The following is a 21,930-nucleotide window of genomic DNA, read 5'->3' on the forward strand; positions in this document are numbered from 1 at the left end:
GGCGATGTTGTACGAGGAATGGCTGAATATTTTTTTGTTCGATTAACAAATAATTGTTCGTCATTTGAGCCTTTAATCGATTGATCGCTTTCGATGCAAGGTTTTTTATTGATTAATTGAATAATCGAAATTTTTGCCGGGCACTTTTAAAAAGGTTGACACACAGTTGTCTACTTTTGTACGACCCTATTTTAATGTTTGATAGGTGAAACCAAGTTTGAAGCACCAATCTATGGACGTTTGATAAAGTATAATTCTAAACGTGTTAAAGAATAAAATATATTTCGCACTAGTGTATTTTGAAAAAATAAATAATATATGTTATAAAATGGCACTTAGTGCAGGATTAAATAAGATATATGGTACTAGTGAATCCCTGCACAGTACAGTTGAACAAGAAATATGAAAAATGGCAACACTGAAAGGTGGAGTCCAACTGAAACGTGTAAGAAATTGCAATATGCACAGGGGAAAATAAAATTACTAGTTTAGGATTTTAAACCACATGCTCTTTTCTACAGAGTGATGGAATGTCAATTAGCTGGGATGTTTGGGTGAAACCGACCCTTTCTTTGAATGGCCACACAACCAGCATGCGATAATAGATGCTCGGACGCCATAGATTTGCTGGAATCGACATGAACTCCATCGCTATGCCATATACATGCTCTAAACCGGCACACATGCTGTGCCACGTCTTTAGTGGACTGGGAGTGGCACGACGATCAACGACTCGGTTGCTATAGTATGCCCGGAATTGCGAGCGCATTTCAAGCCTCCGGCTTCTATCGGCGTGTGTGGTGTTGGGGAAAAGAGGGAAAGCGCTCGGCTCGGCATCACTCAGGACTCGGAAAAACAGTCGACAGTCGCTCTACCACAGCCGCACAGTCCATACTCGTGCGCCGCCATTCCAGTACGATTTCAAAATTTTCGCAACACTCCTATCAAATTTTCGAAAACGTATAATCAAACAGGCCTAATCGATTAAGTTGATTAAATGAAAGGTGGACATCGATGAGGATTAGTCGTGTTGCGGGATAGATTTAATCTATTAATCATTCATCGATATTACCAACCTTATCTTGTGCACTATTTTTCATAATCTTCGAGAAGGTTAGCATTGTCATTGCCTCACACGGCACATCGCATCGTGGCTGAAGTGTTACACTTTAATTGAATTACAGGGCTACTACTGCGTAGTACACAGAACACGCAACGAGGCGTGTTTGCTTGAGGCGTTGTTGTGCCCCATTGTTCATAACCTCCGAGAAGGTTAGCATTCACACGGCACGTCGCATCGTGTGCCGTGTGAATGCGGCTTTGTGTATGTGCGCCGTAAATCAGTTGTCCGCTTGACAAATTTGCATGGTGTTTATTTTTCCGAAATAGCAGACACGTACGGCACCGTACCTTGAACTTAAATTGATCCAGTTGTTCCGCAACCGCTGTCGTCTGTAGTAGCATTTCCTCGTCTTCTCAAGCCACCTTTTCCCTCTCCCGCTCTCCCCCACATGTGTGGGAACTGCGAGCGAAGAGTTGCAAGGCTGTCCTTTATTCCTTTCGTCGCTGCATTGGTTCTACCAATTATCATGCCTCCTCTCCCTACCTTCCCTCCGGACTATTGTGGCCATAATTAATTAATTAATTATGGGGATTTACGTGCCAAAAGCACGATACAACTATGAGGCACGCCGTAGTGGGGGACTCCGGAAACTTGGACCACCTGGGGTTCTTTAACGTGCACCTAAATCTAAGTACACGGGTGTTTGCGCATTTTGCCCCCATCGAAATCGTTCCTTTCTACTATCGTTCTACTATCGTTCGATCACTATGATTACTACCACTACACTACGATTACTACGATTACTACTACGATTTCTACTATCGTTCCTATCGTTACCTTTCTAGTATCGCTCAGGGCTATTGAACCATAGTAGAAAGGTAAGAACTGCGGTTTCAGCAATGCTACTGCGGGGGGTCAAAGAGTATTATAGCTGTCAAAATGATATTGTCCCTACGCCAAGGGAGCTCCAGGCGGCATTACTGACGACCGGCGATGGAAAGGTCCAAACGAGTTTCTCGCGTCGCCTTTCGTATTTAATATACAGGTAGCCCCGCATATACCCAACCCCACACCCGAGCAGTGGGAGGCCGTGCTGACTAGCTCGGACCCTCGTGACCAGCAACAACTGGTGCGGCGGGCCCGGGAGACAGCAAGAGCCGCAAGAGCCCTGGACTGAGGGCACCTCCCAACACAAGCAGGAAGACGCCTGCTTGTTTCTTGTTTTTTTTTTTTTCTCTTAATAAATGTTTTCCTCCTCCTCCTCTTCGTATTTTGCCAGGCTCCTGCCATGCAACTGCACACTCTGAACCACATCCCGACACGGCGTGCAAGACGATGACGACGACGACGACGAAAGAAGAAGAAGAAGAAGAAGAAGAAGAAGAAGCAGCAGCAGCAGCAGCAGCAGCAGCAGCAGCAGCAGCAGCAGCAGCAGCAGCAGCAGCAGCAGCAGCAGCAGCAGCAGCAGCAGCAGCAGCAGCAGCAGCAGCAGCAGCAGCAGCAGCAGCAGCAGCAGCAGCAGCAGCAGCAGCAGCAGCAGCAGCAGCAGCAGCAGCAGCAGCAGCAGCAGCAGCAGCAGCAGCAGCAGCAGCAGCAGCAGCAGCAGCAGCAGCAGCAGCAGCAGCAGCAGCAGCAGCAGCAGCAGCAGCAGCAGCAGCAGCAGCAGCAGCAGCAGCAGCAGCAGCAGCAGCAGCAGCAGCAGCAGCAGCAGCAGCAGCAGCAGCAGCAGCAGCAGCAGCAGCAGCAGCAGCAGCAGCAGCAGCAGCAGCAGCAGCAGCAGCAGCAGCAGCAGCAGCAGCAGCAGCAGCAGCAGCAGCAGCAGCAGCAGCAGCAGCAGCAGCAGCAGCAGCAGCAGCAGCAGCAGCAGCAGCAGCAGCAGCAGCAGCAGCAGCAGCAGCAGCAGCAGCAGCAGCAGCAGCAGCAGCAGCAGCAGCAGCAGCAGCAGCAGCAGCAGCAGCAGCAGCAGCAGCAGCAGCAGCAGCAGCAGCAGCAGCAGCAGCAGCAGCAGCAGCAGCAGCAGCAGCAGCAGCAGCAGCAGCAGCAGCAGCAGCAGCAGCAGCAGCAGCAGCAGCAGCAGCAGCAGCAGCAGCAGCAGCAGCAGCAGCAGCAGCAGCAGCAGCAGCAGCAGCAGCAGCAGCAGCAGCAGCAGCAGCAGCAGCAGCAGCAGCAGCAGCAGCAGCAGCAGCAGCAGCAGCAGCAGCAGCAGCAGCAGCAGCAGCAGCAGCAGCAGCAGCAGCAGCAGCAGCAGCAGCAGCAGCAGCAGCAGCAGCAGCAGCAGCAGCAGCAGCAGCAGCAGCAGCAGCAGCAGCAGCAGCAGCAGCAGCAGCAGCAGCAGCAGCAGCAGCAGCAGCAGCAGCAGCAGCAGCAGCAGCAGCAGCAGCAGCAGCAGCAGCAGCAGCAGCAGCAGCAGCAGCAGCAGCAGCAGCAGCAGCAGCAGCAGCAGCAGCAGCAGCAGCAGCAGCAGCAGCAGCAGCAGCAGCAGCAGCAGCAGCAGCAGCAGCAGCAGCAGCAGCAGCAGCAGCAGCAGCAGCAGCAGCAGCAGCAGCAGCAGCAGCAGCAGCAGCAGCAGCAGCAGCAGCAGCAGCAGCAGCAGCAGCAGCAGCAGCAGCAGCAGCAGCAGCAGCAGCAGCAGCAGCAGCAGCAGCAGCAGCAGCAGCAGCAGCAGCAGCAGCAGCAGCAGCAGCAGCAGCAGCAGCAGCAGCAGCAGCAGCAGCAGCAGCAGCAGCAGCAGCAGCAGCAGCAGCAGCAGCAGCAGCAGCAGCAGCAGCAGCAGCAGCAGCAGCAGCAGCAGCAGCAGCAGCAGCAGCAGCAGCAGCAGCAGCAGCAGCAGCAGCAGCAGCAGCAGCAGCAGCAGCAGCAGCAGCAGCAGCAGCAGCAGCAGCAGCAGCAGCAGCAGCAGCAGCAGCAGCAGCAGCAGCAGCAGCAGCAGCAGCAGCAGCAGCAGCAGCAGCAGCAGCAGCAGCAGCAGCAGCAGCAGCAGCAGCAGCAGCAGCAGCAGCAGCAGCAGCAGCAGCAGCAGCAGCAGCAGCAGCAGCAGCAGCAGCAGCAGCACAGCAGCAGCAGCAGCAGCAGCAGCAGCAGCAGCAGCAGCAGCAGCAGCAGCAGCAGCAGCAGCAGCAGCAGCAGCAGCAGCAGCAGCAGCAGCAGCAGCAGCAGCAGCAGCAGCAGCAGCAGCAGCAGCAGCAGCAGCAGCAGCAGCAGCAGCAGCAGCAGCAGCAGCAGCAGCAGCAGCAGCAGCAGCAGCAGCAGCAGCAGCAGCAGCAGCAGCAGCAGCAGCAGCAGCAGCAGCAGCAGCAGCAGCAGCAGCAGCAGCAGCAGCAGCAGTAGTAGTAGTAGTAGTAGTAGTAGTAGTAGTAGTAGTAGTAGTAGTAGTAGTGCTGTCGATGTTCACACGGACAAATGTAGATCTTTTTCCGCCTTTCACATGGGTGTGTTAAGCCGGGTGCACTAGTTCGACAGCAATAAAGCGAGCGCTAGTTCGGCAGTAATAAAGCGAGCGGCCAGAGTGAGCCTTCTCAGAGCGTCACAAACTCTCGGGGTGGTTGGGTTACTTACCAATGCGTTTTGCGTTGGCGTCGCTGTGCACGTGTCTTCGTTACGCATGCAGACCATGCGGACGCAATTTCAGGAAACTCCACCAAGGTCTCTATACCACTTGTCTCTCGCCGAAGCGTCCGTCCGTGCTATCTGAGTCCTGCGAAACCAGACGTGAGCCGTGCATTTCCATGGTCAGTGCGGAGTTGCGTGTAAGTGGCTCCGCAAAATGGCGCTCGAGAGGCGCGTCGCCAAAAGAAGCTGCATATATTAAGGCGAAAGCATTACATGCCCGGTGTCCGTTGTTATCATCCGTCAGTACCAAAACCCACGTGACCAAGTGATGACATCAAGTTCCCGGCGCTGGACATGTTGAGGCTCGCACTGCGAAATCCCATGGTGAACAGCCACGGCGTCAGACCTGGCCCACTCCCGAAATTGGATTAAAGTGGATTAAGGTTGTTACTCATGACGATTAGCCATGAGATACTGGGGTCATCTGATGAGTTGGTAAAGTGCAATATAATCGAAGACAAAGTAACAAAAATATTCGTAACACCGCTTATTTTTCACCCCCGAAATTGTTGAGTTGGTGCCTAACTTTTCGTTCACCGAGATTTCTGGAACGGCTACCATAGACTTTATCCGTGGTTTAAACATGACGTATCATCACGTTATGTCCTTCGTACCTGTAGCAAAAAAAATAAAAATAAATAAATAAATAAACGTCATCACGCGCACGCACAACTTACTGAACGCATGTATTCGCCTATGAAATACCCGCTCTCATTAATTCTACTAAGAGCCACATTAACTCCAGCTATCGTTTCCCATATTTACGTGTAAATTACAAGCATAACCTTTCCTGTTGCATGAGTACAAATATTCACCAGAAGGAGCCACACCTCTCTCAGTTGACACATCTCGGCTCTTTAAACCTCCTTGACGGTCGGATTGGGCTGCTTGCAGCGGTTGTACGATCCCTACTCAAAGCTCCTCTTTTGGGAGCTTCTCGTCTCGTCTTCGTGGCCTGCTGGAATGGTGGACTTGTGAGCTGTTCCTTGACTCCGGCGTCCGGTCGTAACAGCAGTCCAGAGAAACTGAACTAATGAAAACAGCTGCAGTCTCAGGACATCTATTGCAGGCTACTATGCAGGCTACATTTGGTCGACTAGACTGACGTGAGATTAGGACAGAGAGAGCAGCGCACACACAGACAAGCGCCAAGTCAGTGTGTTGATCCTGCATGTCAAGTCTAAGGCGTGTTGTTGGCCGAATTCGTTTACTTAGGGCTATTGATAAAACCACAATGCTATTACATATTGTAATAATAAATCAACAGTCACGGGTACACAAAAAAAGCTTGATATAAGTGTAATTGTGCAACTAAGGCATCATCTCGCGCTATCGATGAATAAAAATGAGGCCCTGAGGAAACGTAATACGCCCCAACAAGAATTACCAAATCTTCACCTTCGCATATGGTGCGATGTGCGGCTGTGCCTCGTGCTGCTTTCAAGAGGGTGGTGGTGGTGGTGGTGAAACTTTATTTCCAAAAAAGGGTCCTGAAGGACACCAGACTGTTCGTCAAGGTGTAGAGGGCACTTTCCACGTCGGGACGGGGAGCCCTAGGCTCTCCGCCACTTCGCGGGCCTTCTGGACAGCCCAGAGTTGGCCTTGGAGTTCGCTGCTCCTAAGAGCGCCGTCCCACTTGTTCTTGTCCTCCAGATAGGAGGCCTGCGTCGCGCATTCCCACAACATGTGTCCCAAGTTCACATGTCCACCACACTGTGCACAATTAAAAGTTCCGTCGTAGTCTGGGTCGATTCGGCTCATACGCCAAGGATTGGGGTACGAGTTCGTCTGTAGCAAGCGGAGAGTCACTGACTGCGCCCTGTTAAGTTCCTTGTTTGGAAGGGAGGATTCTCTACGTCCTAAATAAAAGTGCTTGATGAACTCATTATATGTCTGAAGCTGGTCCTTAAAGGCCTTAGGAGGAGACGAGGGGGTCTGCAGGGGAGCGCGGCTGGCAAGTCCTCGCGCGGCCCTATGAGCGGATTCGTTAAGGTTCCGCTGCCCCCCCACGAAATCGCCCATATCAGCTGGGAACAACACTATAGAATGGAGACTAATGCATCTACCTTCCAGTAACATTGAAACCTTCGCATCCACTACTCCCCTAGCAAAGGCGCGAGTAGCTGCCCTAGAATTGCTATAGATTACCGAGCGCTCTGGATCTAGCAGAGCGACTGCAATGGCCATTTGTTCGGCCAGAGGGAACCATTTATTCCACGAGAGAGAAAAGGCGAGGTGGGGGGTGATCTATCGCAGAAAAAAAAAAGCATGCGGATCCCACGCACTGTGGGAATCGATGTAAGCGAAACATTCTGTGCTGGTTGCTTTGATTGAGGATAATTAGTGGTGATGTTGACGGCGAATGCTTGATTTCTTCCACGCTTAGTACAGTACGAGAGTGGTGAGTTGATGGTAAAGGTTAACTTGCCTGCACCGCTGCTGTTTGTCGGCGTAGTACACAGAACACACAGGGAGACGTGTTTGCTTGAGGTGGTGTTGTGCGCCATTTTTCATAAGCTGTGAGGGGTTGAGCATTGTCATTGCCTCGCATGGCACATCGCATCGTGGCAGAAGTGTTGGAAGAATTATGGGGCTGTACGTGCCAAAACCACAATCGGATTATGAGGCACGCCGTAGTGGAGGACTCCGGAGTGCACAAGCGTTTTTCTATCTTGCTCCCGTCTAAATGCGGCTGCCGCGGTCGGGATCGAACCAACGAAGCTACCGTGGAAGGCACAGAAGTGTTGATTTCACGTGCGACCGCTTCCGTAGTGTCGCCTAGACCCTACGGTGTTTCAATGCGGCTTTGCGTCTGCACGCCATTAGTCAGTTGTCAGTTGTCCGCTTGACAAATTTGCATGGTATTTGTTTTTAAGAAGTAGCAGAAGCGTATGACACCGTGTGGAAACTGCCAGCGAAGAGTGGTAAGGCTGTCATTTTCGTGGCTGTGTCGGTTCTACCAATTCTCTGCCTCATCTTCCCCCTCCTCTGCACCATTCTGTCTAGCTTCCCTCTGGACTTGCACGCTCGCGGAAAGGTAGGCGCTGCCATTTCTTTAGTGCTTTGCGGGGGCTCACGGATAATTACAGCTGTCAAGAGGCCAATGTGGCGACGCCCAGGGGCACACAATTAGAGGGAATTATGCACAAGCGACGCGATTGAAATGTCCAAGCAAGTTTCTCGCGTGGCATTTCCTCTCTGCCACACTCCTTCCATGATGATGATGATTTATTGGGATCCCCTTTGAAACAGGCGGTGACAAATAGTCATCTAGCCTGCTTGATTTCCTCAGGTATACTGTACTTGTTTTTCATTCTAGCATTTTTGTATACATCTCCATAATCTTATTTTTTTCCTCACAACTTTTCTATCTACCTTGTAACGCTACCTATGCCTGTAACGAATCCGTTCGTATCAATGTCATTCCTGCTTTTTTTGCCACAAATACTCTAAAAGACTCTTGTTTACCTCGACTGCTCACCGGTTGATGTTTCCGCCCACTTTAAATCCAAGCGATTCTGGAATGTGTAAGTTACCTCCCGGTCTCACTGGGTAAATGCCTTCGCATTCCAGTACGATGGGCTGAGTGGTCTCCGGATGTTTGCTGCAGCGTACACATGCCTCAACTTGTTGCGAATATTTGCTCCGGTATGTTGTTGCCCTTAGGTAACCAGCTCGGGCCTCAAGTAGCAAAGCACTGTCCTTTGTGTTATCGTACAGATTTTCCCTTCCAATTTCTTTCTTCCCATTCTTGTAAATCTCCATGGTTGTTTTTGTTTCCATTCTTTGCATCCAAATCGCTGTCTCTGTTTCTCTCACTTTCTTTCTGATAATACTGGTTCTCTCTCTACACTTTCAATTACCATGTTCAGATGTTGCCAATTTCCTTGACCTCTTCCTCCATTCTGTGTCCACGCTTTTTAGGTACAGATACTTGTGCACTTTAGCCACCCATTAATATTGATCCATGTTCCTGAGTCTTTCTTCAAAACTAATTTTGCCATTCTGTGTCCACGCTTTTTAGGTACAGATACTTGTGCACTTTAGCCACCCATTAATATTGATCCATGTTCCTGAGTCTTTCTTCAAAACTAATTTTGCTTTGCGCTTCTGGGCTCACCACCCCCCGACGCGGCGTGCAAGACAGCAGCAGTATCAGCGGAAAAGTCGAAGGAAGAGGCAAAGGAAAGCTTTGCTTAAAAAAATGGTTTCTGCGTTGAGGAATAGGTAGAAAAAGAGGGAAATGAGGGGTGGAAATGACATTACGGACGGTCTGGTCGAAGCCTTGAACCAAGACCCATATTCCCCAAACATGATGGCTCAGCTACACCGATGGCTCACTGTATTATTTGTCTGGATATACGCAACCTGTACACAGTGGAGGGAGTGTTGAAAACATACGAACGTTGTCGGCAGTGCTCTGACCACAGGCTGTCACCGTCACGGCAGCTCACTAAGCAGAGATGTCAAGTAGTAGACGGCAAGCACGCACACAGTCACATATATTTGGCTTGCAGGTCGATGCGCTGTCTTAGAGTGGCATTAACTTTTCTTTTCGACAAGGGCAGCTGTTGAAATGCGCTTTCCGTCGCCAGTGAAGTCGTCCTGCTGAACGATTACTAAATGTATAGGCCTACAGGTGTCAGCTTTACGGCTTTAGTGCCCCCGGTCAGACACGATACATACAAAATTTGGCAATGGAATTGTAGAGGGCACAATAGGAAACGATTCATTCTACAACAACATCTGATTAAAGAACAGAATCATGATATTATCACACTTCAAGAGACGAAAGGGGTAGAAAAACATCACAGGCCTGCGCGGCACACGCAGCTCAGTCACAGCGTAAGCTGGTGGAGCGGCTGAAGAGTAGCTCCAATTTCGGCACCGCCTCTTCGCCTCGTTTTGACGAGAATGATCTGAACTGTCCGCCCGGCGTCGACGGCAAGCTGTGGCTTGTAATTCTCTCTGCACAGCAGTCTGCTGAGCCCGATCAAGCCTGGTTGTAGTCGCGCACGTAGCTCTACGATTCGCTTCTTCAGCAGCGATTCGTACCTTGCGAGGATACGCCATAACGTGTACCGAAGAGGTATCCAGAATACGTGGCGCACATCTCAGATCCCTTCACCCGTGGCACGGTACGTTGTTGTTGTTATTGCTGATGATGAACATGATTGTTTCTTGGAATCTTCAAAACGGGATGGTGACAAATAGTCACCTAGCCTGCTTGAGTGAACCAGGTCCAGTTACATGCAGCAGGCAATTGCTATATGCAATTTATATGTCGGGCACGCTGCGTTTGCAGGCGCCTTACCTAGATGGCGCCACTATACTGGCGGAGGCTCGGGTCGTCTGCGATTGCGCGCCTGCATAGGGAGCGTTTATAGGGCATTTTCCCGCTGCCCGATAGCAAGCGCTTGCGTGGCTCAGTGGCAGAGCATCTGGCTCCCACGCAGCGGGCGCGGGTTCGATCCCGGCGGGAACCGGGTACTTTTTTCGCATTTCCGTTGGTAGCGGTTACGGTCACCAGCGGCGGTGGCGGACACCATCGTAAACCGAAACGGCTATTGGAATGAACCCATAACAGCTTACGCTGCAAAGTTATCAGACCGTAGAGCGATACATAGAAGGGACCGGGCTGACCTGTTCGGCAAACAAGTGAGAATTATTGCTGTACAGGCCCACACGAAAAGGACGCAAACCAAATAATAGCAAAGAAAGGAATAATAGAGCCAGAAGAAGCAGAAATAGAACTAAGAACTGCGGTTGGGACACTCATACCTAAAGTGGATAAAATCAGAATACTATAGCACTAATAATAGAGGCCAAAGAAAACAATGAGGAAAGAATCAGGAAATTAGAGGAACTGTTTCTCAAATAATAAGATTAATCAAAAGGATATCTAACAAACACAACAGAATGAGCGAAAAAGACACAACTGGCACAGGCATTTGTCCTAAGCAGAATAGTATACGTAGCACCATACCTCAGATGGTATGTGCTGAAAAGAACCACCTAGAATGTCTAATAAGGAAAGTATACAAGCTGGCATTAGGACTACCAGTAAGCACTAGTACAGAAAGACTACTAGCATTAGGATAACAGAACACATTGGATGACCTCGTAGAAGCCCAGCGCATATTACAGTATGAAAGACTCTGTAAGTCCAAGACAGGAATAAGTATATTAGAAAGATTGGATATTAACTACCACACACAACATGAAGAGAAGAAGGAAATGACAAGAGAGATCAGGAATATGACAATCGTCCCCCCCCCCCCCCCCCCCTGCTAAAGAGCATGCATCCCATACAACATGGAGGACCAAGACAAAGCAGAGCCAAGGAGATACAGAAAACATTTGGACAAGATAAAGCAGCAGTTTTTGTAGACGCTGCTAGCCTCAAATGCAGGAAAGGATTCCCTGCAGTCGTAGTAAATCACAAAATCCCAAATCAGTGACTCACAGGCAGCAATTCGAAACTATGCAAATGGCCGAACCTCCCCAGAGGCACTACACATATTATTGAAAGGAGCCAAAAAAAATAAAACACAAACACGTTCAATTACTATGTACACCTGCCCATACTCCGACCTCACCGGGGGACGGCGGAAACAACGAGGCAGCACACGACGCAGCTCGAGGGCTAACCGACCGAGTTGCGACAAACATTGGTGCAGTCAACTCGGGGGCCGCCGAAGAAGGTGAGGACGGAGTTTGGGAGTGGGGAGACAGATTGTCCAAATACAGAGATATAACAACACATTATAAAATGCAGAGGTGTGTTTATCCAACACGTCACCAAAACTAAATAAATCGCAGACTGTCCAGTGGCGGCAGTTGCAAACGAGGACACACTGTAATCTACTAATGTGGAATATACTATATATAGATATATACAAGACAAACGAATGCAAGTCATGCGGCTCAAGAGCAACTCTTGAACATATGCTGTGGGAATGCCAAGGGCTGACTAGTAGCAACGGGAAGACAGCTCTAGCGAAAGCCTCCGCGCGCGTTGGTGTGCCGTGTTGCTCAGTTCAGCCCCAGAATATCAACTGTGGGCAGTCCAGCGGGCCGACGACGCCGCCAAAGCCCAAGGGCTCATGGCAGACGCCTAGGCAGGGTGAAGCCCACCCTGCCTATTAACTTGCCGGACAAAAATAAAGTTTCTACCTACCTACCTACAGGTGTGAGCTGAAGTTGTTCAACTGCTACGGCAATGGGAGGGAGTGTGATCTTTTTCTTCTTTTTACTTGTCATAGAGATGGCTTCAATAATTTTCAGGGAGTTAATAACCCGTGGAGATGCCGCATGTTCAGCAGTGATGTCCCTGCTGACTGCAAAAAAGGATACGCCACTGCAGGCGGGACATTGCTGCCGCCGGCACTTTCTTTTCTTCTTTCTCCCATTGTCGTTCTGTTTTGTTTGATCGCTCAGCTGTATAGCTAGGGTCGTTAACTTAGTATAATAACTGCGCATTTGTGCCTTTGAGCCAAAGCGCATATCACAGTTCGTATTCAAATGTGGTGGGGGGGAGTCTAGTGCTGCTGCTTGTACTGGGCGTCACGAAAAAGTAAATTACAAAACTGAAGCACTCGACCAGGAGAGCGAACGTCGAGGCAGGTGTTTAAAAAATTAGGTCAACTTGCCATGACCCAACCATCAATGCGGTCCCACTGCGTTAGATTGTCAATGCAAGCCCCACCGATTACGATGATGTTTCTCCATTTAGAGATGAAGATGAAGAAAAAGAAAACGTTTGCGCCATAACCTACATACCAAACCATATATGTCATCATATTCCTCTGTACACTTCCGAGTTTCAAACTTCTGTATTTTAGAGTTTTTGATTGCGTTAAAGAATTTCGAGGGTCCAAATCCAAGTTCATTTAGCGAGAAGGTTCTTTAGACAGGCGGTCAGGGCGTTATTTGTCGTATATAGCCTCGTTTAATACTCCTGATATTATTGCATGCGTGTTTGTGCCGTGGGCTGTTTTCCACACCCCGAAATTTGCAGTTCGCGCGTGTGGTGCGTGGAGGAGTATTTTCGTTGTTGCTGTGCCGCTGCATAGCGTGTCTCCAAGAGGTAAAAGGAGACAGCTTCTTTTGAAGCGCCGAAACATAAGGAGTGACGCACGCTATTGTGGCACTTTGTTTCTTACTAAACTTACTAGAAACAAATCTGGCACCGCGATAGTTCAACTGCCATGGTTATGATGGGAGGTGCATGTCTTTGTCAAATGTTCTTGCATTCGGCTTTCTTCGATGACTTTATTTATTACGCTTTATCTGCCTTTCAAACAGCCACGTTTTTCTAAACGCAGGAAGGCATAATAGTTGCATGCGAATGGCCGGTTGTACTTAAAGCACAATATTTCGTTGAATATGATCAACTTGCTAAGTTGCAAGGTTATTCGAAGCGAGAAGGGCGAAGTTTAGCCACATCCATGTACCATGCCCATCGTCATGCCTATGCTGACTGAACCGCCATACTTACAGCTCCATTACACAGTACTGTGCCAGAGTTCCCTCTAGTACATTTCGTAGGAATCTATGTTTTGTGGGAAGTGCCGCTCCGGCATTCCTGACTTGCCACAGTCATTCTCTTTTGATTGTTGCAATCCCTTTCTTTTGCATCCAGATGGCGCTTATTGCTTTCTTTCTTTTTGTTAGAGTGACCCCCTTTTCATACAAACAACTCTAAATGAAAAATTTTTGTTCACGGTTACTTTGTATTCAATCAGATTTTGTTATCATATCCAGATTATTATTATTATTATTATTATTATTATTATTATTATTATTATTATTATTATTATTATTATTATTATTATTATTATTATTATTATTGATGTTGATTACTGTTGATGACTGTCACATCCTGCAGTCTGATCTGCTTTCTTTTTCTAAATGGTGCACAGATAATAACCTCACCTTGAATGCTGCTAAGACCAAAGTCGTGACTTTCACCCGCAAAACAGCAAGCATTTCTTTGTCTTATTCAGTAGATTCTGTACCATTGTGTAAGGTCCGTTAGATCAATGATCTTGGTGTACTTTTTGATACAACCTTACACTTTTCAGCTCGCACTAAACGCGTTGCAATGCGGGGCATGCGCACTCTTGGCTCTGTTTGCAGACTGTCGAGAGAATTCAATTCTCCTACACTGTTCCGCAAGTTGTTCCCAACAATCTGTCTTCCTCAACTCGAATACGCGTCGGTCGTCTGGAATGGCATGTCTAGATCCAACAGTGACATTATATATCGGGTCCAGAAAAAGTTTTTAAGCATATATCATCACCGCTTTGTTAACACGGACTCTGGGCCCTGCTCTAGCACTGTTGGAATATTGCCATTGCCCTTACTTCGCTGCCGACGTAATCGCGCTGACCTGCTTTTCCTTTTCAAACTCCTTCACGGTATCCTCATGTGCCCCGAACTCCTCAGTTGTATCACATTTCGTATTCCGCGCAAGATCACCAGAGAACACAGACCTTTCCATGTTGCTGCTTGTCACCACCAACACTCAACCGTCCATAGAATACAGAGTCTTTATAACGCCCACTTTCATGACCTCGATATTTTTCACAACTCTCTGTCTTTGTTCTGCTCTCAGCTTTCCGTTGTTGTGTCTTAGTTTCACATATTGTTCAACTTCCCTTCTCCTTTTTATTATGTAGGCATTTTGCGCCTTCGGTTACTTTTCTTTTCAAGATTGTTACTTTTGATTCATTTTTTTTTCACTGATACTCCCCTGCTGTATTTCTTTTTCTATGTATACGTGCGCCAGCACCTAGACCTCACGGTTGTTCCTGGGCACGATTAATAAATGATTGATTGATTGATTATTATTAGTATTATTTGCATATTTGACTGTTTGATCGGTTTATCTGAATGTTAAAAGGGGGGGGGGGCTGCGACGGCCGATGAGCCTGTGTTTTTGTGGCTAACCCCCCCCCCCCCCCCCATGGTAGGATAGCAAACCGCATTTATATTCGCACATATAAAATGTCAAGACATTCTTGGATGATGCGTGCCAAAAATGTGATGTGACTGGAGAAATTGAGCGAGAACAATTTACAGCGGTAAGCGTGAGGTTTTCTGTTGGAATGGTTAGAGTATAAACGCGGATTGCTGTGTAGCGCAGGCAAAACATATGGTTAGCATAATGACAAGCGGCGGTCTAATAGTAGCGGCCGCAAAGGCCTCATCTTCGCTTCCTACGCGAGAAAGCGCGCCATCGCTGCGCATGCAGCCGAAGCGCACTGTTCACTGTTTACTTCGAAAGGTATTTATTTATTTATTTATTTATTTATTTATTATTTATTTATTTATTTATTTATTTATTTATTTATTAACGTCAAAAGCGACAACTGAAAATTCGGGTGTGTACTAATATTAGATGAATCATTAATAAGACAATCGCGGAAACGCATGTTACGATTAATTAGAGCAGTCAAGCAGAATACAGGGGTGCGAAATACGACAGAGGATCTTCTCTAGAGGAGATGGAACGACATTGGAATGAAGATAACGCATTTGCAACGCAGTAATAAGCGGGGAAGTACTGGCACTTGCCGACCTCCGGGATGCCTGGCCGTGGCTATAAGTAAATGGTTGAATGGGAGATATTGTGTTGGAGAGAGAGAGAGAGAGAGAGAGAGAGAGAGAGAGAGAGTTGAAGCAACGCCCCCTTCAGACGCGACTGCTGTTGGGGGCCGATCGCGGTGCAGAGTATTTGCATAAGACCTATTGCGCAAAGAGGCGGCTTTGTTTGTGTGTATATATATATATATATATATATATATATATATATATATATATAGGCGTGCGCTGAAAGCTGACATTTTTACATATAGGTGCAGCGCGACACAGACGAGGGCCAAGAAATGGGCGACACAAGCGCTTCTCGCATTCTCGTTGTTGAAAGCCCTCCTAACCAGATTATTCCGAGGCAATTTCGTTTTCCTCTAATGTGTTGCCTTTCCGTTACGGCTCTCTCCATTTACAGTTTTTTGGGCGTAGTAGTTACAGAAGTGAAACAAGAGAAGAGCCCACGCCGAAGACAGCAGTGTTTTGCCCATATTGGAGGAGCATGGCTTCCATTGCCTGCCTAACGCCACCTAGCACTTGACGCCTGCGGTTGAAATGATAATAGACATCCACCGCCAAGGTTGTGAGTGGCGTTGGCTAACATTCCCAATGCTATAGATTTAGTACGTCTGCACAAATACCCCAAAAAGTTCAATAACGCGCGCGTAGAGCATGCAGGCGTCATACGGAGGTTGCGCGTTCAGCTACCGCCTGCGGCAAGTTGTCTTCTTTTACACTTTCATTTCCCTTTTTCTTCATTTTGAATATGAAGGTTATCACTAGATTTGAGCTTCTTTCTTGATTCATCAACACTTCAAACATGACATGACATGACAAGAACTTTATTTGAGTCCTGAGGAACTGAGATCTAGGCGAGCCGAAGGCTCCCCCAGATTAAGTCGGTGGCTCCGCCCACTGGGACCGGGAGACAGTCCCGTCGCGATGTCGTGGGCCCTCTGGACAGCCTGGAGTTGAATTTGAAGATTGCTGCTCTTGAGGGATTCCTCCCATTGCTCTTTCGTGATGGGTGGAGAGGCGTTAAGGGCTGGGCACAACCAGAGCATGTGATCAAAAGAGCATGGGTCATGACCACATTTGGAGCACGACTGTGAGTGGTCAGTGTCTATCCTGTTAAGGGACCGGCCGGGGAGTGGGATACGAACGGGTTTGCAGAAGTCTGAGTGTGCTAGCCTGAAGTTTGTTCAATTTGGGGCGGGGGGGGGGGGGGGGATGTCCTCCTGCCGAGACGATAATGGGAAACAATTTCGTGGAAAGTACATAATGGATCTTTGTGGATGTTGACCTCGTTTCGAGCCTGGCTACCCCCGACTGCGCGGTACGTGAAATCGCGCGCTATCCAGTGGGCCTGCTCGTTAGGATTACATCCGAGAGGGTTAACTGAGGCATCTATCTATATGGGCTGGGAACCACGAGATGTGGTATCCTCCTTCGCTGCTCTCCCGAGTTCATTGAAGTGCTTTGTTCACAATATTGTTCGCCTGTTCAGACACGAGTGCGGCCGAGAAGGATCTAACTGCTGTGCGTGAGTCCGAGAAGATGATAGTGCAGAAATAATTATTTTCCGCTGTGCCTTGCTTGACTTCATTGTCTACTGGCTTCATATGATCTACGGCGTTCAGATGCTGAGCACGAGGTGCCGTGGAAACCACATGTCGACGGGCTCCAAATGACAGAAAAAAAAAAAAAAAACCTTTCGTGTGCTCTTTTAGGTGCACGTTAAGAAACGCGAGGTGGTGAAAATTAATCCGGAACATCTAACTAAGGCGTCCCTCATAGACCCAGCGTTGATTTGGTACATCACGCCCCGTCAATTAATTAATTAAATCCGTCAGTTCTCCTGATTGTTCTTGACCATTTCAAGTTATACAACGCCGCGGGTGAGCGCGGAGACTGACAAGTGAGAACCGTCGAGGCAAGCAGTCAATGTGATGCGCGTGGCCTCGAGGCAGGAGCACCTGCACGCCTGACGCCGTGTTCGCGGTATCGAACATTTGTCGGAAGTGCAGAACTGCGTTTGCAAGGCCATGACAACGCCGCACCGTCATCACTATGTTCTATCCATACTTTCCCCTCCCCACGCAGCGGTCGTCCGCTGGGAGGCGGCGTATCGGAAACCGCTCTCGTATTTCTGTTGCTGCTGGGTACGGCCTGGCTCAGTCGCGTAACCGACGCGCGGACAGAACGTGTTGCTCTTTTGCGCGTGTGAATGTTTGTGAAGAGTGTCGGGGCGCGGAGCACCTTTTCGGAGCGCCCGTCTGTTCCTGTTGTGACGATTTAAGGAGACCTGATCGAGGGAAGCTGCAGTTTCACCTGACCTGGAATAATGGCTTGGGAAACATCAGAAGCTCCTCCTGCGCACTGGTGTGATTAGTAAGCTGCAAGCAACTTCTCGCAGAAGTTAAAAAAAAAGAATAAGGAAATCGGAGCTCAAGTCAACCAACGTTCGCGCCGTTGCCAGCGTCAAGATACCGCAGGCATCTTTTGTGCGGGCACACGGGCCTCGGGACGTGGTTTCATCTGAACGAAAACAGCAGAAGAGGCGACTCTTCGGCCTCAGCAACGTTTGACCTGCCGAAAGCCAACAAATCGCCAGACAGAGCGAGAAACACTCGCGAGTCTCGGTCGTGTCGCAGCTGAGGCGGTGCTTCGAAGTCTACGGCGACACCGCCACCTGTACCCGAGGAGAGGGGCGACTCTGATTACGCGCCCATTATCGTCACAAGACTGCACGCGTGAACACGGTCGACCTTGCGCGCACGCGCTGAGCACGCCGGCAGGTTCCCTTTCTCGGGCGACGGTGGTCCGCTGTTTTTGGCCCGTTCGTGGTGGCCGAGGCCAAGGAAAACAAAAAACCTGTCCCGACAGGAGGATTGTAAGTTCCATTGCTCTCGTGCGGCCTCTCCTTTCGCCCCGGGCATCACCGCCTGAGCGGTGAACAACGAGCTCGCATCGCAGTCCTTCCCCACGGGTTGCACACCCGGTTACTCGGATTGATCTGCCTCAGAAGCGAAAGACGAAACAGAGACTCATTTGGCCCCAGAGGCAGCACGGGTGGTGCTCTTTGAGAGAGAAGTCGACCGCCCTTTCCCGTTATTTTCAAGCGACGGCCTCCTGGCCTGCACTCTCGCCCTCGTGCACTCGTGGCGACGACCGAGCGCGCTTTGAAGGAGAGAAGGGGTTAGCGAGCGTGCCGAGCCGCTCCGTGAAACAACTTTCCTTCGCAGAACACGCTCGCTTCGCCGAAGCTCGCGCCGGTTGAAGCCGGGACGTTGTGGCAGCAGACTGCAGGAAGGACTTCGCTCGACGACACCCGAGTCCATCGCAGAGAAATCGCCCAGCAGCGAGAGTCATGCGGTGAGAAGAAAAAGTGGCGCGCCGGACTCCCGCTTTCTGCCATCGCGTCTAGCGGGCCCGCGGAGGAAGTCCCCGGACAGCTCGCAAGGGCCGTGAAATCGGCACACATTTTCTTGTTTATTCCGTGCTTCGTGCCACAGGCGGCTAGCAGTCTACCGTCGCGAGTGCGTGCACGCGCTGCTCGGTGCAAAGACGCGAACACTCGCCTTTGACGACGACGCCGAGTGGGACGCCGCGCTGCCCGGGCTGATCGTGGCTGTGGCGTCGGCCTCGGCGCCTTCCACTGACTACTTTCGCCGGCCTGGTTTCAAGTTCCCGAGAAAGGAAGATGGATTCCGGCGCAGTTCTTCTCAACGTTTCCAAGTTGGAAAACGACTCGCCGCCGAAGTGTTTCGAGAACCTGGCATTGGATGTCCCAAGTGGGGTAATCGACGACGCGATCCGTAAGTGTCACCAATCTATCCTTGCGCGCTTCCCAAACAGCTTGCGAAAAGCATTCCCTGCTGTACTTCCTAGAAGTATTGCGGGCACGTCAGCACGCGCAAGCGCAGGCAGCACGTCGCTTCCTGGCTGCACTGCGAAGGCACCTTCACTTTCCGACGACGTGAGAACGAAGTCTCGCGCATACGTAATTAGGAATGGCTGCATGCGAAGGTTTTTGACATTAAAACGAAGCTGCTGAAGCTGCTGCACTACCTGTGGCAATTATTCTTAATGACATCAACATTATCGCCGTAGTGACACCTTTAGTGCAGTGTAGAGTTGTAGTAGCACTAAAGTAAGTGTTCTGCCGGCTTGAACGCGCGTTTACTCTGAAAGAAAGTGTATTAGAGGCACGCTTTGTGTAAACTAGGTTACCTTATATTGTAGTCGCTATTGAAACAGAAGAAGTAATAAAACTGCGGCATCACCTGCCACATTATGCGTGCAATGCCTGGGAAGTTTGGCTTTACTGTGGCCGGAGATCCAAAATATTGGCGCGGGGATTTTTTTTCTTTTTTTGCGTACTGATTCCTCGCTCTTTTTCGGGGCGTTGATTAAGAACTCTGCGCTGAACTGAAACCCTGGCATGGTTTTAGGCAACTTCAGGCAAGGGCATCCTGTATAACGCCCCGATATTTGCTTCTATTTTCATAAACATCCGGAGATATCGTGCACGTGCCCCGGAAGTTCTGCTTCCTTGGCTAAAGATATGAGAGCACGTTTTCCTGTGATTTGCCAAACAGTTCCGATATCATATTACGCGGCATAGTTTCCTTTATAACATTGCTGGGCATAGTATGCATAGATGTGTGAGGTTTGCACAAATCTAACTGGTAATAGTGAGCAAATGCTAATGAATAATCGTCTTGATAATCTTCTGCGTCTTCGGCTGGACGCTTCAGAGCGCTCTGGCAGTGCTTTGAAAGTGTTATAGGAATTTATTGAACATATATTACGTTAATAAGCGCGTATACAGCGATAATCTGACTTCGTTATCGCTAAGCCCACTTAGGTTTGTATTAAAGTTTGATTGCTGTTTTCGACTCCTCCTGCAGTGCTGTCGGAGCTTTATGAAACACGAATCGGAATGACTGACAGTGCTGTTTGCGCGGTAGCGAAGAGAACATCGAACATTTATTGTGCCACTGTCCTCGATTTCAATCACAAAACACATTCTCTCTATCGCATTGCGACGACTGGACGATTGGCTGCTGTCCGTGCGGACGCTACTCGAACACCGTCCCCATCCCGATCGTCGGCCTACAAAGCACTGGCATGTGTGAGCGCCTTTGACTGCGGGGCGCCATCTGCGCGCGTGCTCGAATTTACCGCCATCTTTCCTCCCTCTATCTCTAACCTTTATATTCCTCTTTAGAGCCTTCCCCTATAGCGTAGGGTTTAGTCGGATACAACTTAAGTCTGCAACGAAGCCCCGCCACGCCCTCATAACCGCCAGCCACTGTTGCTTCGCGGGGCTGCAAATAGTTCGTACTTCAGTTTCCGTGTTACCTAAATAAGGCGGTAACCACAAAAATAAAATTATAAGCGCGTAATTTTAAATGTTTTCACTCGTCTGTTATAGTGGAACGTACAAGTACGACAAGTATACAGTCGTATCAAGTACGACGATATTTTGAAAAGGTCGCATGACGACGATTTTGTTTGCTTCTGTGATTGGCTGGCGGAGTAACACAACCCCGCGCGGCCCGTGGGCCTTTGTTGCCAACTGCTGTTTTTTAAAGTTGTATCCTACTATAGCCAACCTCATGCTTTTCTGTTAAAATCAGCAGCGGCCCTGCACCTGCTCAGGTGACGCTCGCAGTGGCCGTACTGCCTGTGGCAACGTTGTCGTGTGTACTTTACTCATTGTCTCACGATATTGCTGCGTGTGAAATGAAGATGTATACCCATGAAAATGTTAAGCTCTCGGCCTTTCCTTCTGATTGATCTCTCTCTCTCTCTCTCTCTGTCATGAAAATGCAAAAAAAGAAGAAAAAAAAAGCGATCGCGATTCAAGAATGGTGTCACGAGCTCACTCGGACATAAACGGCCAGACATTAATTGCGGTATTCTGCTTTTACACTTCAGACAATATGTCGTGCCGCAGTGACGTTATTATCAGGATAAAGTATGCGAGGGTTTGTGGTAACTGACTGGATATTATTCCCCCCTCAAGACGTAATATACACATTGTTCCTTAAACGTGTCAGTTTTTGTATTTACACTTTCCTCAGTTGCATACTCTAACCTCATTACGTGGGCTTCGTAATCACATTTCATAAATAAGTGGCACATCAAAAACAAAGTCCGTATTCGTGAAAACAGTCGCCCTTAGTCTTGAACCAATTTCGTCGCTAGCTTTCGCACCTGATGTACGTTGCCCAAGAGCTTGCGTGCACTCGCTCGCGAATGTTGACTGTCGGAAAATATATCTATCAAAGCGTATTTTTCAGAACCAGTACAAACAGCGGATGCATTTCAATGTAAATGAGCGCTTGACATTGATTTCTGAGTGAAAAAACAATACTGAGCGACATGTGGCAGACGGGAAAATGAACAGCTGTCCGCATTGTGCGCATTCCTCCCACTGACGGTATCATCATGCGTGCGCTTTGTGTGCGCAACTCGGCGTTAGTATCGAATTGAAATTGCGCGTCAAGGAACCAGTATGTCTCGCTTTCCTAGAGATAGTTTTTATTCAGTCGCCAGCATATCTTCGCCATTCAGGACTCACATAGTAGGAGATCGAATGCAATTATTACAAAAGTAAAATGAGGTTAATGGACTGTTTCTGCTGGCGCCAG

At 49.1% G+C, this 21,930-nt stretch overlaps 2 protein-coding genes and 1 pseudogene across 2 annotated transcripts in view; 2 read left to right on the forward strand and 1 right to left on the reverse strand.

Annotated features, from left to right (window-relative positions):
- LOC125946363 (uncharacterized protein DDB_G0271670-like) overlaps positions 1 to 5,650 on the forward strand; it is a 38,138-nt pseudogene extending 32,488 nt beyond the window's left edge.
- LOC119456444 (ATP-binding cassette sub-family G member 1-like) overlaps positions 1 to 21,930 on the reverse strand; it is a 360,487-nt gene that overhangs the window by 122,851 nt on the left and 215,706 nt on the right. The gene's annotated exons all lie outside the window — the stretch shown is intronic.
- LOC119456442 (ATP-binding cassette sub-family G member 1) overlaps positions 17,455 to 21,930 on the forward strand; it is a 65,044-nt gene continuing 60,568 nt past the window's right edge. Inside the window, exon 1 of the mRNA XM_037718229.2 lies at positions 17,455 to 19,086. Coding sequence (XP_037574157.1) covers positions 18,972 to 19,086 — 115 coding nt within the window. The 5' untranslated portion in view covers positions 17,455 to 18,971. The remainder of the gene's footprint in view (positions 19,087 to 21,930) is intronic.

This window comes from Dermacentor silvarum, chromosome 6 (genome assembly GCF_013339745.2).
Source record: "Dermacentor silvarum isolate Dsil-2018 chromosome 6, BIME_Dsil_1.4, whole genome shotgun sequence".
Classification (NCBI taxonomy): Eukaryota; Metazoa; Arthropoda; class Arachnida; order Ixodida; family Ixodidae; genus Dermacentor; species Dermacentor silvarum.